General features: G+C 50.8%; 4 protein-coding genes across 4 annotated transcripts; 1 reads left to right on the top strand and 3 right to left on the bottom strand.

Moving 5' to 3' along the window:
* Positions 1–487: 487 nt before the first annotated feature.
* On the bottom strand, positions 488–994 carry IUM83_17181 (Gag/polymerase/env Polyprotein; the record flags this gene model as incomplete). Its single annotated transcript, XM_067942113.1, has 1 exon — positions 488–994. One exon carries the CDS (start codon positions 992–994, stop codon positions 488–490), a length of 507 nt encoding a protein of 168 aa, XP_067790936.1.
* Positions 995–1,304: 310 nt separating this feature from the next.
* Positions 1,305–1,523, bottom strand: IUM83_17180 (uncharacterized protein; the record flags this gene model as incomplete). Its single annotated transcript, XM_067942112.1, has 1 exon — positions 1,305–1,523. The coding sequence occupies one exon, from the start codon at positions 1,521–1,523 to the stop codon at positions 1,305–1,307; it is 219 nt and encodes a 72-aa protein (XP_067790937.1).
* A 1,008-nt stretch (positions 1,524–2,531) lies between these two features.
* IUM83_17179 (uncharacterized protein) lies at positions 2,532–2,907 on the bottom strand (the record flags this gene model as incomplete). The annotated part of the gene is made up of 2 exons (XM_067942111.1): positions 2,532–2,538; positions 2,594–2,907. The coding sequence occupies 2 exons, from the start codon at positions 2,905–2,907 to the stop codon at positions 2,532–2,534; spliced, it is 321 nt and encodes a 106-aa protein (XP_067790868.1).
* An 8,263-nt stretch (positions 2,908–11,170) lies between these two features.
* Positions 11,171–11,691, top strand: IUM83_17178 (Catalase/peroxidase HPI; the record flags this gene model as incomplete). The annotated part of the gene is made up of 2 exons (XM_067942110.1): positions 11,171–11,245; positions 11,302–11,691. 2 exons carry the CDS (start codon positions 11,171–11,173, stop codon positions 11,689–11,691), a joined length of 465 nt encoding a protein of 154 aa, XP_067790867.1.
* Positions 11,692–14,395: the final 2,704 nt, after the last annotated feature.

Below are 14,395 nucleotides of genomic sequence, written 5' to 3'. Positions count from 1 at the left end.
CGGCGAGAAAATTTGAATCAGGTTAGAGTGATCGCAAAATGCTTTGAATCCTCCTTCTCTCTCTAAAATGTAGTCGAGTGAGATGCACGCGTGCACAATTAGGTACGCTTCTTTCTCAACCACAGACCAGTGAATCTGCGCTCCCCGGAAGACACCGCCCTGGTAAATTAAGAGTTCGTGCGCCTGTTCTTCTACTGGGATGTCGTTTCTCCAGTCGCGCACTTGTGTCAGGATAATTGACCATCCATAGTCGCTGGCGTCGGTCAGGAGACAAATTGCTGCCTTGTCTTCTGGAAAGTAGAGCTTAGCTGAGGCTGCGATTGCCTGGAGAGCAAACGAGTATGCCCCCCGCTCATCCTCAGACCACGTCAAAGCTACTGCTCTGGCCGAATATTTTTTCCTGCTCCGGTTCACCAAAGCTCCATTCAACTTAGACTGCATTGGCTCGAAAACCCTCGCAAAGTCCGCGATACTGTCTCGGATCCAGTTACACGCGCACAGAAATCGTTGGAGATCGGCTGCTGTCTAAGGTGGTGGCAGCGAAACTAAAAGCCGATAGCCTCTCTGGGTCCTGTCTAATACCTTGGCCGTCAATAATTCGCCCACACCACGACACCTCAAACGCCATAAGGACGCTCTTCTTGGCATTAAGTTTCAGGCGGTGCTTTGCAGTGAGCTCGTAAAACAACCTGAGGTTTGCCAAAAATTCCTCTTCCGTCCGGCCATACACAATGATGTCATCGATCCAGATAAGCGCTCCCTTGTACAGTAGCGGCTTGTAGACCGTCTGCATTTGATTGTGGAAATGTAGCGCCAAATCTGTCGCTCCTTGAGGCACGCGCAATGGTGTGTAGACACCATCGTGTGTCATGAAGCTGAACATCTCTTGGCATTCCTCAGCGAGCATGATCTGCCAGAACCCCTTGAACATGTCAAACTTGGCGATGAACTTGACGCCAGATACATGCCTCAGGATAATTGAGAAGTGCGGCATAGTACCCGCAATTGGCACTGTCTTATTGTTGATCTTGATGTAATTGTTGGTCCCCCGGAACTCGTTGTTACTGCCCGGCTTCAGCACTGGTACTGCATTTGACGCCCATTTGCTGAGATTATTTTTCTTGACGAACCCAAACTTGAGCAGTTGTGCGACATGCTCTTCCAAAAATTTAAGTTGCGCTGGCGGATATCGTCGTGGCTTGCAGCGAACCGGTTCTTCTCCCTTCTTTAGTGTGACCACCAGGGGCTCCACCAAAGCTGGCTCGTCATGTCCGATCAGTGTACGATAGAGTCTCGTGAACTCCTTAACTCAACTTGATCACCTCAGCTCGGAAATCCTTGTACTGGTCATCACTCAGCACCTCGTTGACCTCCTTACACATGCGGTCTAGCTCCCGTTCAATATCTGCATCCACCACTTCACCCACTTCTGGCTCATCAGGGAAATCATCGTGAGTGAGCTCAACACTGGTGTTTGCCAGCTGCTCAAAAGCGCTCTTGACATCAATTCCCAGGCGCTTCATCACCTTCTTGCTCAGGAGAAATTGCGTTTCTCCTTCGACTACTAGACAATCTAGCTTGTAGAGATTGACCGATCCTGCGGAGGTTCGGATTTGCACATCTATTTGTGCTGCTTCATGACACAGGGTGACTTTTGCCGCCGACTCCTTCGACAGGCTCAGGTTGTATCAGGCGTGTCGTCTCGAGCATACCCCCTGCTGCACGTACTTGGTTGACCGCTGTAGCTGGAAGTATGCACTTGTCTGCACCCGTGTCAGGACACATCGAAATCTCCACAGCTCCATTAATCACGACCGAGTATTCCTCACCATCCGCTCCCTTCATCGGGGTCGCTCCCTTTTCTGCAAACTCACCGATGTCATCGTGTTTGCCGACAGCAGCCCTCTTCACCTTCCAGCTTTTGGACTGCTGGGTTGCACGAGCTGCCTCCTTCTCTTCTGATGTGGCTACTGGGCAATCTCGTAGCCAGTGATCTTGCTTGCAGTGTAGACAACCCGTACGTGGTGGCGGTCGTCCCGATCCCCATTTTCGGGGCTGGTTTTGACCCTGGCCGCTGTTACCTGGCCCTGCTGTCGCCTTCCCACCTTCATTTGAGCTGCGTTGCCCGGAATCAGACCGGGTGTTCTCCTGCGTTGACGGCCCCTTGCCTCCTTTGCGGTTGCTCGTCCTAGGAGCTGCTTTAGCCGAGTCGGCCTGCCTAAACCGATTGTAAAATAACTGCTGCAGCTCGGCACGTTCCAGGATCAACTTGTACAATGCCTGGTCGTTGGTCCGGATGTGACGAAATTTCACTAGCTCCAGCATGCCTTTGATTTCATCCCATAGCATAGGTGGCGATAGATTATCGACCAAGATCTTGGTCCGCTGCTTCGTCCGTGCCACGTAGTCGTCATCAGAGTGTGAACCTCGGCCCAGATGCTCATGAAATCCGTTATCCGCTATAATCTTCTCGAACTGCCTGAAGTACTTGGCCACTCGATCGGGTACGTCTTTAACCATCAAGTCCATCTTCAGATTCTGAGTGAACAGCGCGGTTGGGTTAGCGGGATAGTCGCGATTAGTCGTCTCGCACCTCTCCTTGACCTTGACCATGATATCCTCACCCGTGATCTGAGACTTGTCCTTGCCGATCTCGTACGTGGCTAAGAACGTCATCATATCGGGGTCGACCGCACTGCGCACACTTCTTACGACGGCCTTGTAGTCTTCACCCGTCCACTCACAGCGCTCATGAATGTTCTCCTCATACTGCTGTCGAGCCCTTCGCCACTTCACGAGCGAAGCTTGATCCCAGTCGACTAACTTGGGAGGCCCGATGTATTCGTAGACCGGCTGTGGAACCGTCATCTCCGCGTCGCCATCGCTGTCCAGCCTGAAGCGCGACATCCTTGGTCTACTTGACTACCGATTGCGAACAGCTCGCAACCGAAGTATACTTTGTGGTCTTTTGTGCTGTTGAATGCAAACGCGATAGTGTGTATTAGAAAGTTGTCTCTCCTACTTGGTCGTTGCCCCTGCGACCGCTGGCATGGCGACCCTTACCAGTGGGCGCCATGCGTCCGTTGTGAAACTACTGTGTGTTCAAGTCTGAAACTACTGTGCTGTGCTCCACACCTAATTTTGGACTGTGTTGTCCTAAAAAAACAGTTTAGTGGCCGATAGTGACCGTAAATTACGGGTGATTTAGACCAAATAGGACGTTTAGGACACCAATTAGGACGTGCTATCTTCTACCGAGTGGCGGGTTACATCAACGTCCGTACTTGCTGTTCGCGGGCGAGAGGTGGGTTGCCGTGGCTTCCTTGGCTTTCCAAGCGTGCGCTGCGGGGGAAGATTCAAGACTGAGGGGAGATTTACCGTTGCGGATGGTCGACCATTTCGACCATTTCAGAAATGGTTGGTCATTTCGGAAATGGTTCACCCTATGTGATGTTCGCTGACCATAAAAAATATGGCGACCATCTCGGTCGGTAATTCTGCCCCCCCCCATATTTAACCTTTTATCGGGATCAATCTTGTATCTTAGTCATCTAGTTACAAAACAAATCTGAAATGAATTAATTCAAATATCTGGCAAGCAGGGATTGGTAGTAATATCGATTTCGCCGCTAAAATAATATTAATAATTCGGGAGACGATTTTGATTTACTAAGTATATTAATATTACTAATTGGGTGCGTGAAAAATGTAATATTAATAAATATAGTTATTAATATTAAAATCAAACTACTAAAACGCCCTTACCACAGATTCCGCTCGCATTTCCTCATCCGCCCAATCTCTACGTAGTTGTGATGAAGAATTAGCTGGCGCTGGGCTCGCGCATTGACTGTGCGTGTGCGGAGAGGGCTAAATACAAACGAACCTGTCGAAAAGACTCTCGAAAACATGTTGAGGAGCAATGGGCATCCCGAACTCGGGAGGGTTTGTAATGGCCGATATCAACCGGAATCCAAACACCAGATTTACGACTCGTTGTTGCTTGAGTAAGGTTGTCAGATTCCGTGAGAGTAGCTTCATCCACCTCCGTAGCTTGACCCGACACAAATATCCCTTGACTGCTTGCTGGGGAGGGCTCACTGTCCGGCTGATCGTTATTCCTGAAGATAAAACGCACCCTGGACTGCAAAAGCTACGCATAGAGGTGAACGCGTTAGATGCTAGCGAACTATGGACCCAAGTAGTGATAGTCGTACCGTTTGGAAAACGCTGCCTCGCCACAGACTTCATTGCTACAAATATGATGATCCGGACGACCGCAGATGCAACACGGCGCCGTTGACGTCATATCAGGCAAACAGCTATCGGCCTTGGAGCACCTCATCGGATCCGGTGCGATCTTCAAGGAAGAAAACGCAAAATGAGCGGGAGAATACGACAGAGCCGCTCGGTGACCACCCGTTTGCCACCCAGTGCGCGTCCTTTGGAGCAATTGACCTTGAACTTCAACCTGAAATTTAGTAGGATATTTAGTAGTTTTTTAGTACTAATATCGTGGGTTTTGTTCCTACTAAGTTTATGTTAGTTCTAACTGCGATACTTGGAATGGTAATATTAATATTAATAATAGTATAATATTTTTGTAGTGTATAGTACTAATTGTGATTTTACTACCAATCCCTGCGTCAGTCAGCGGCTACCATTGGACTTGACTTTTTATCTGAGAAAGACAATAATTCGTTAAGTTCGGTTTCACAATTAAGTTCGGTTCTGGGCTTACGCTTGCGAGCTCGAATCTGCTTATCATCGTAGTTCTTTTTGATACGATAAGCGAGCGTCGCGTGTGCTAGTAGTAGCGCTTCTGGGCTGCTTTGACGCGCTCTTTGTTAGCGAGGTACTGTTCAGGGGTACGCCATCTTAGTATGTTTCTAACTTTACTTTATCAGAAATAAATAAATACTGACGTAAGGGAACGGCCTTAAAAACGAGTAAACGCTGCTGAATTCAGAAGAAAGCTGTTTCTGCTCGGAAAAACGAGTAAAACCTTCAAATCGCTATTCCGGCGACGCGAATGTTTGCAACTGCTGATTTCTGAGGAACATTGAAACGACTTTAAACAGAGTGTAAGCGAACGGTAAAGGTAAACACAGAGGGTTTGAGAGGCCATTTCTTCCTTTGCTTTCGTTATTACATGCAGGACCCTCCATGCAGTATTTTTTCTTGTGTGAGGTCTTGCATAAGACAATAACTGTCTTATTATAGTTGCTGTTTCAGTCGCATCGTTGTATCAGTAAGCAGGTTTATTATAATATAATGTGTTCGCTAGTGCTCTTACAAGTACAGCGCGTACCCTATTGTCCCTCCTATGGTAGTTTAATTCAGCGGTCATGCCGACTAATGACCTGTCGGAAGTTCTCTCGAGGTTCTTGTGCTCACGTCTCCTACATTAGATAAGATGTAGAAGCATTAGTACACTATTTACAATGCTCGTAGGATCTGTGAGGGTGCGGTGCGGAGAACCTTAACCACTTGTGACAGCTCCATCTCCTCGCCAAGCTACGTGTCCAAGTTCCCAAGGCGTTTGCCCTGCCTGACAGCGTTCTAGTCTTCCATCTATGCTCTCAACAATGCTGAGAACTCGACATGACCTACCCATGTACTCATTAAAAATAATAGTTAATTTTCCTAAGTAGTGAACTATTAATAAAAATATAAATTTAGCATGTTGTTTAGAAATTTTCTAAGCTGACGGTATAATATAGAAATTGTGTATCAACAGGCTGGCACAATTCCTCTTTCTTCAGCATGTGCAAAAACGCTACGTCGCGGGCTCCGTAAGTGTACTCGTAAGTGAGCAGTTCTCTGGATTTTATCCAGAGTAGTTGGTGCGATACAACTGCGCGTACTAGTCCCTATATAAACACATATCCCTTAATCTCTTATAAGAAGACAAAATAATAATGTATCGGGACGAACCTGTCAGGTTTTATACATGCGCAGATAGTATATTATCCAGTGCGTGTTGCTTGAGTCTTTTAGGGGCGACATTCGCGTGACAAGATAATCTGGATGCTGCTTGTCGTTAACTTTCGTGGGGAGTCGAGGGAGGGGGTTCAAGTTACACCTGTAGTTGCAAGCAGGCATTGTACATTCCAGAATTTCGTGGCTGCGAGCAGGCGTCTCAGGACCCAGTTATCCAGGCTTTCTTGCCAAGTCCCAGCAACACGTCTCAGGACTTAGCTAGCTAGGCTTTCTTGCTAGTCCCAGCAACGCCACACCACTTTTTGCTGCAGAACAACCAATTGAGAGTGTGCGAATGAGGCTTGGTAGTCGAGTGAGTAGTTGGAAGGAAATCCGAAAGTGAGCTCGATTTAGGTTAGTGTCTTTACCAGCTAGCAGTCCCTACTGTATGCAATGTTCCCTAGTAGCTGAGGCTTGTAGATGTGGTCCAAACGATCTCGGCTGCGGTCCAAACGAAGGTGCCAGTCGTAAGACTGATCAGCCTAGTCACGGCTGCGGCTCAAAACGGTTGACTCAACACATGCAAATCATAAGTACCCAAGTTGAAGTTGTCGTCCAATCACATTCCAGTATCAGAGATAGTCCAGCCAATCAGGTTGCGAGATCTTCCCATCTTCAACCACAGACCCCGGTGGCACGTGCCAGCACGCGCAGGCCGTCTGCCTCGCGGTAGGGATCCAGTCGATCAGACAGCGAAGTGCAACCTCAACACACCCACTCAATTCGATGTCTCGAGCTTGGATCCAACGTTGCTACACATCATCAAGTAGCAGAGCGTCTTTGACAATAGACCCTTCGTCATGAAGTCAGCGAGCTGGTTCTTGGTCTCGACATACCCCAGCTCGACTTCGTTGCTCACCACCTTCTCGCGAATGAAGTGGTAGCGTATGTCGATGTGCTTCGTGCGAGCTTGGTATCCAACTTTCTTCGCCAGTGCCATCGCGCCTTGGTTGACTTCGTAGATCACCGTAGTCCCCACTTGTTCAGTGCCAATGTCCTTCAATAGACGGCGCATCCAGACGCACTCCTTCATGCATTCGCTCAGCGCCATATACTCGGCCTCTGTAAAACTTAACGCGACAGTCTTCTGATACGTCGAACGCCACACCACATGAGCACCGCACATCATTAACATCATCCCGCTTACGGAACGACGGTCGTCGCGGCTGCCGGCCCAGTCCGCATCCGAGTAGGCGTCGGGCTCGGTTCCACGTAACCCATCGTACGTGATGCCCACGTCCTTGGTCTTCAGTAGATATTGATTCCGGGGTCCCAGTGCTTCTGGCCAGGGTTCTCCAGGAAACGACTCAACTTGGCAACCGCGACCGAAATATCAGGTCGTGTTCCACATGCCAGGTACATCAGGCTGCCCGCCAGCGATCGGTAGGGCTTCGACTTCATCTTGGTCTGCTCTTCTTCCGCCTGCGGTTCGTCGGCCTTGGTCAGATGAACTCCAGCTTCCATAGGCGATGTGCACGACTTCGCGTTCTCTTGTTCAAACTTCTTGATGATCAACTATGTGTACGCTTGTTGAGAGATCATCAATGTCTTTTGATCCATGTCGTAGTCGATCTCAATTCCAAGAATGAAACGTGCGCGCCCGAGGTCCTCGATTCGAAACTTCTCCGCGATTCCAGCCTTCACCGATGTAATCACCGCCTTGTCCCGCGATGCGATCAGCATGTCATCCAGGTAGAGACACACAATGCAGTGCTCGTCTCCATCGCCTCTTGTGTACACACACGGGTCGGCGTCAGCAGGCTTGAATTCCATCACCTTGAGGTGCGCGTCGATCGTTTCGTTCCATACTCGTGACGCCTGCTTGAGTCCGTACAAACTTTGAAGCAACATACAAACGACGTCCTCTTCACCATCTTCTTCGGCAAGTGTCAAGAGATCTCGGAGTCCCTCTGGCAAGTCCATGTAGATCTCTTCTTCCAGCTTGCCGTACAGGAACGCGGTGTCGACGTCGCATTGCTCGATGTCGTATCCATCTGCGACGCACGTCGCCAGTTTGGCGCGAATCGAGTTCAGGTAAGCCACCGGGGCGTACGTCTCTTCGTAGTCCACGCCGTGACGTTGCGAGTTACCCTTGGCTACGAGACGGGCCTTGTGACGAATGAATTGTCCCTTCTCGTTTCAATGCGAATACCCAACGACAGCCGATCGGTCGTTGATGAGCTGGTCTCGGCACCAACTTCCATGTCTTGTTGGCCACGAGCGACTTCAACTTTCTCTGCATAGCCCTCTTCCATTCCACTTGGTCCTCACTCGCCATAGCTTCTTCATATGACGTCGGGACCTCTTCCGTTGCAGCCATTGCTTGGACACCTTCAATTGCAAGTTGGTCCTCGTTAACCTGAACTCTGCCTTGAATCGTCTTCTGGCGCTTCGTGCCAGTAGTCGACGGCGCCACGACTTGCTTCTTGCGAGCGCCTGCCTCGCCAGGATCCGTTGTCTCGTAAATGTGGCGAGCACGCGATCGGGTAATCATATGATTTGTCGATCCGCATGGCACGATCGCATCGTTTACGCCCATGTCACGTTGAAGTGGGATCACGTCCCCAACTTCAGAATCCATTGGCACGTGTCACTTGTCCTGACTCGTTCGGTTGATACCCATATGGCTGGGCTGCTCGACCTTGACTACATCGTCATCCAGCTCCATTTTCTCCACCATGTCATCCAGACTTGTTGTTTCCACGAACTTCACGGTGCGCACGATTTGCACCTTTCCCGTCACCACGTTGAGAACTTGGTATCCCTTGACGCCATCCTCGTAGCCCACGAATCGACACTTGAAGGCCTTAGCATCCAACTTGCGGCGCTTCTCGTCGGGAATGTGCGCGTAGCCGACTGAACCGAATACCTTCATGTTCTTGAGCTGCGGCTTGGTTCCATGCACAATTTCGTAGGGCGTCTTGACGTTCACCGAGTTGGGGAGCCGGTTGATGATCCACGCAGCCGTGCTTACGGCTTCGGCCACCACTTTTTCTCGATGGCTTCGTGGTAGAGCATACAGCGCGCCATCTCCACCAAACTTCGGTTCATGCGCTCAGCCAGTCCATTCTGCTGAGGCGTGTTTGGCACCGTCTTTTCATGCTTGATGCCACTGCGGTCGAGGTAGGCCTTGAACTGCTTGCCCGTGTACTCGCCACCATTGTCAGAACGTAGGCGCTTGATCGCCTTGCCTGTTGCGTTCTCCATTGCTGCCTTGAAGATCTAGAACTTCGACAGCACTTCCGATTTGGCCTTCATGAAGTAGATGGTCACGTGACGTGAGTAGTCATCAATGAAGGTTACCACATACGTGCAGCCACCGGGTGTCTTGGTCTGCATCGGTCCCATCACGTCCGTGTGCACCAGATCCAGTACGCCTGCACTCTTGATGAGCTTCTCCGGGTGTCGCGGATAGTCGCCCGCTCTCATCTTGCCCATGCAGCTGCCTGCGCAGACGGTACCACTTGTGACACCATCCGAAACGCAAGGCACTCCGTCTGCCATGGTCAACAGCTGTTCGTAACGTTTGAACGGGATGTGGCAGAGACGGGCGTGCACAACGGCCCATGGCTCCTTACGAGATGCCGTCGCCGCACGACACACCTCGCCCCTCACTGTCTTCAACTTGTAGACGTTTCCAACACTTGGCCTCCATGACGGTAGCATCGCCATAGCGAAAGACACTTGTCCTTGCTGAACTGCGCGACGACGTCCTTCTCGGCCAGCTTCGCAACCGAGATGAGGCTTCCATCAACTTCAGGGATGTACAACACATCCGACAGCGTGACAGACGTTCCGTCCATCAGCTTCTTTCCGACGGTGCCCTTTGCAACTGCGTCGATCTTCGTGCCATCCGCGATCGTGATGCGGACTGGCGTCTTCAGCTCCTTCATGGACACGAACTTGTCCCGGACGCTGGTCATGTGCGAGCTGGCACCGGAGTCCACAAGCCACTCCGACTTGTCCATCGCACCTGTTGCCGTAAACGCGAAGTCGGACGCAGCTTGCGCGACTTGCTCACGTTCGCCGTCGACCTTCTTCTTGCGGTACTCGAATTCCTTATGGCCAGTCTTCTTGCAGTAGAAGCACTTGCCGTTGAACCGATGCTTGAAATACTCCTTCTTCTTCGTAGCAAACGCCTTCGCTTGAGCCGATGACAATTCATCCGAGGCTTCAACATCAGCGAGTGCTTGGATTGCGTACGAGAGCGTCCTGTTCGGCGTGTTCTCGAGCACGGTACTGATCATCTGGTACTCGTCGGTCAAACTGCCGAGCAGCAGCACGAGTTGGCGGGTCTCGTCGAGAGGCTCACCAATCGTCTCCAGTTGGAGCACGATGTCCTTGAATCGGTCCACGTTCGTCGTGAACCGCGTACCGGGCTCCATCTTGAAGTTATGCAGCTTCTTGGTGACGATGAGTCGGTTCTTGAACGTGCTCCGGTTGAACTGCTCCTGGATCATGGTCCATGCGTCCATCGCAGTCATCGCACCACGGATGTAGACTTGGAATGTGAGGCTGACGTCGCCAGCGATCACCTCAAGGGCTTTCAGATCGTCAGTCTTCCATGCATCCGTGGTGCGGTTGCTCACTGGGTCTAACTCTGCCTTGATAATATGGGACATCAGTCCCTTGTGCGAGAGCTTCATCCGCATGTTGAACTCCCAGTGGAAGTAGTTACCTTCCACGAGCTTGACGGTATCCGCGTAGCTTGGGCTCATAACCAATTGAGAGTGTGCGAATGAGGCTTGGTAGTCGAGTGAGTAGTTGGAAGGAAATCCGAAAGTGAGCTCGATTTAGGTTAGTGTCTTTACCAGCTAGCAGTCCCTACTGTATGCAATGTTCCCTAGTAGCTGAGGCTTGTAGATGTGGTCCAAACGATCTCGGCTGCGGTCCAAACGAAGGTGCCAGTCGTAAGACTGATCAGCCTAGTCACGGCTGCGGCTCAAAACGGTTGACTCAACACATGCAAATCATAAGTACCCAAGTTGAAGTTGTCGTCCAATCACATTCCAGTATCAGAGATAGTCCAGCCAATCAGGTTGCGAGATCTTCCCATCTTCAACCACAGACCCCGGTGGCACGTGCCAGCACGCGCAGGCCGTCTGCCTCGCGGTAGGGATCCAGTCGATCAGACAGCGAAGTGCAACCTCAACAGAACAGGCCGGTGAACACCGGTGTGGACAAGATCATGTCCGCGCTGGAGCCCGTGAAGAAGTCGTACCCGACGCTGTCGGCGGCCGGCCTGATCGAGCTGGCGGGCCAGGTGGCGATCGGGGACTCCGATAACGTAACCTTTGACTTCCCTGGGCGACCGCACAGACGCCGACAACGACGCGGAGATGCTTCCCGCGCAAATACTACAAGACGACGCTGCTCGCTATGCACGACAACATCAAGATCCTGGGTGTGTCTCCGTACGAGGCGGTCGCTCTGGCTGACCGTCCGCGTAGCGTGGCGTTGCAGAAGACGCTGAGCTACAGCGGCTCGTACTGCAACAACTCGCTCATGGTGTCGAACGAGTACTTCCTGGTGCTCGTGCACGAGACGTGGACCGAGGTGTCGGAGAAGGAGTACAAGGCTGAGGGGAAGGACATGCACATGATGGACACGGACCTGGCGCTGCTAGCGACTCCTGAGCCGAAGGAGGCGGTACAGCTGTACGCTTCGGAGGACGGTACGTGTTATCTTCGGCGTGAGCCAATGTTATGACAGCCGACCACCTCAATGTGAGCAACTACTAAGCAGGGCGGCAGTGTGTGTACGGTATCCTAGTCGATAAATACAGTTGACCCAGTGCACCGCAGTGCAAGTGCGGTAGCATGATTACATCGACGTTTCTATAATCAGCTCTGGTTGTTTGTACTAACACTCGTACGAGGTTCTATTCATAATAGGCAGCGTTGTCCGGGCGCAATATGAACCAAACTTACTCGCTTTGCGCTTGCTGAGCACTTTTGATGTACGTTCGTGACCACAACCACCAACTCCGGGAAACATACATGATCCCCCGTACACCCGTAGCTGCAAGCAGGTATCAGCTAGCTTTGTTTTGCCAGGTCCCAGCAACGCCAGAATTTCGTGGCTGTGAGCAGGCGTCTCAGGGCCCAGTTATCCAGGCTTTCTTACCAGGTCCCAGCAACGTGTCTAGGTCTCAGCAATGCCACCCAGTTGCAGGCAGACATTTCCGGACTATCCTATCCATGTTTTCTTGCCAGGCCCCGACGACGCTAGAATTTCGTTGCTGCGAGCAGACATTGAAATGTTCGGAAATTGATGCTACTTGTCGTATCGACTTCCGCTAGTCCCATCTTTTATTGTCACAGCGCCACTCTCAATCGAAGCACTCAACTTCAACCCACAAACGACAGCATTTTTTGTTTTTGCGGAGAACAAGGCAACAACCAAGGCAAAGAAGAATGTCGCTGCTTCAGCAATTGAACCAAGCTCGCGCAGATGAAATGCGGGAAGAAACCATAACTACCGTTTCTGACATGCATAGTCGTGTGGGTAGAGAGGGGTCTGCTCGAGGTGTTTTCCGTCTGTATGGCAAGGCTACGTTTGCGCGTGGTGTCCATTTGAAGCTGATAAGCACGTGTCCAGTGTCGGACTTTCCGTCTGCTTCTGCTACTCTAAGTTCGCTTCCACACGCTACGCAACAGCGGTTCATCCTACGTGTGGCCGTCTGGAGTGGCAATATCGACGACGGGCGATTCGTGATCGGTAATTTGCTGCGGCTGCGGGGGGTCGAGAAAGTTGATATCTGGAACGGTATCCTGTGTGGCACATGCCACAGTGAAGATATCGACGTCCTCGACGAAGCCCAGCTGGCGGAGTTGGATATCCAGGACGATCCTGCTACGGGGCACCAAACCAACCCGTGATTGTTCCGTTCGGATGGGCGTGTGGATTTATGAGAAATGCTGACGGAGATTGTATTGCTCCCACAAGCATGGAAGCAGTAACCGTGGTTGCACCGCTCTCGTCCGTATGGACGCTGATGGCGAATGATGACACATATCCATACCACTTTGCGGAAATTGCCTTGATGAAGACTGCAGAAGAAGTTGTAGGAAGGACAGACCGATGCAAAGAAGAAGACACGTAAACGTAGGGATGACAACGGTAACTAAATGTCAATGTGAAACTTCTGCAATATCTCTCTTTTGGTTTTCAATGATTTAAAAACATATTTTTAATTGAAAGTATCTCTTTACGATTTTCTTTCCTCATCCAACAATTACCCATGCATTCTCGTGAAAGCGTAGCTGAACGCAATCGGAGAATCGCACGAGAGACGGCTCGGGCGGCGTCTGAACGTGACCAGAATGAAGCACGGCATGCTCGAAGAGAGAGAAAGAGTCGTCAGCCTCAACGGGCGGAGCCAACCGGCTCATTTTCTGGTATTGAAGCCATCAGTCCTGATGTACAGCTTCGGATCCACGCAGAATGCGAACGGAGATTCTCCAACACATGTATGGCCGAAATTGTGTGCTGTGTTTGCGACTGCCTCCATCCAAACCCTGAAGTTACAATTACAACTGTTGCTCGCTCTTCCATGCTAGTGGTTTCTATGTTGAAACGACTGAAAGTGCCAAGTAACGTCACGGGCCCTCTCCGTGAGTTCTACAACGTCGGGGATCTCTACCCACCCTTTGCAGATATTTTATTGTCAAGACGTGGCGTTCGGACGACAGCACATGGTGTTTTTCAGATTTGCAAAGGTTGTCGGACATCGCTCACGCAGACTCGGATCAAAAGCCCTCCAAAAATTTCAATTGCAAACGAGCTTTTCATTGGAGTGCTACCTGAAGAATACCGAGACTCGACACCGACTGAAAACGCGATGTTGAATTTAGCGCAGCCAGCGCGAGTTTTGGCTGTGGTTCGTGGCGGCAAACGCAGTGCTTTACGCTCGCACGCATATTATTTTCGTGCTGAACCAGCCACCCCTGCTCATTTGCTACCAAATGAGATCGTAGCACATGGAATAATTGGAGTTACAATGGCTGGAGCGCTGACCGAAGCTCAAAAACTCCGAACAATGAAGAAGTACGAAGCCAGAGCAACCCGGCTACATGAGCAACTTTCTTGGTACATCGCGAATAACCACCTGTATGCTAACATTGAGCGCCATCCCGAATCTAGTCCCATAATGCACCCAACATCAGTGGTTCTCGATCGAACGGAGCAAACCACTCAGCAGGGTAGCTTTGAAATAACTGGTAACGGATTAGACGAAGCTACTTGGCGTCATAATGCTCCTACACCAGCTCATCTTAACGTCCAAGGCGATGAAGAGTTATGTGAGCAAACCGCGACAGCCTTGATAAGTGACTTCAATCGTCCGAATGACTTGGCAGCAATCCAGCATGCGATGAACGGCCAAGATGTAATTGTCCGCCGCTCATCCGAA

The sequence above is a fragment of the Phytophthora cinnamomi genome (genome assembly GCF_018691715.1).
Source record: "Phytophthora cinnamomi strain GKB4 chromosome Unknown Contig43, whole genome shotgun sequence".
Classification (NCBI taxonomy): Eukaryota; Oomycota; class Peronosporomycetes; order Peronosporales; family Peronosporaceae; genus Phytophthora; species Phytophthora cinnamomi.
Note: the sequence above shows the minus strand (reverse complement) of the source record. Positions and strands in the feature narration are given on the sequence as shown.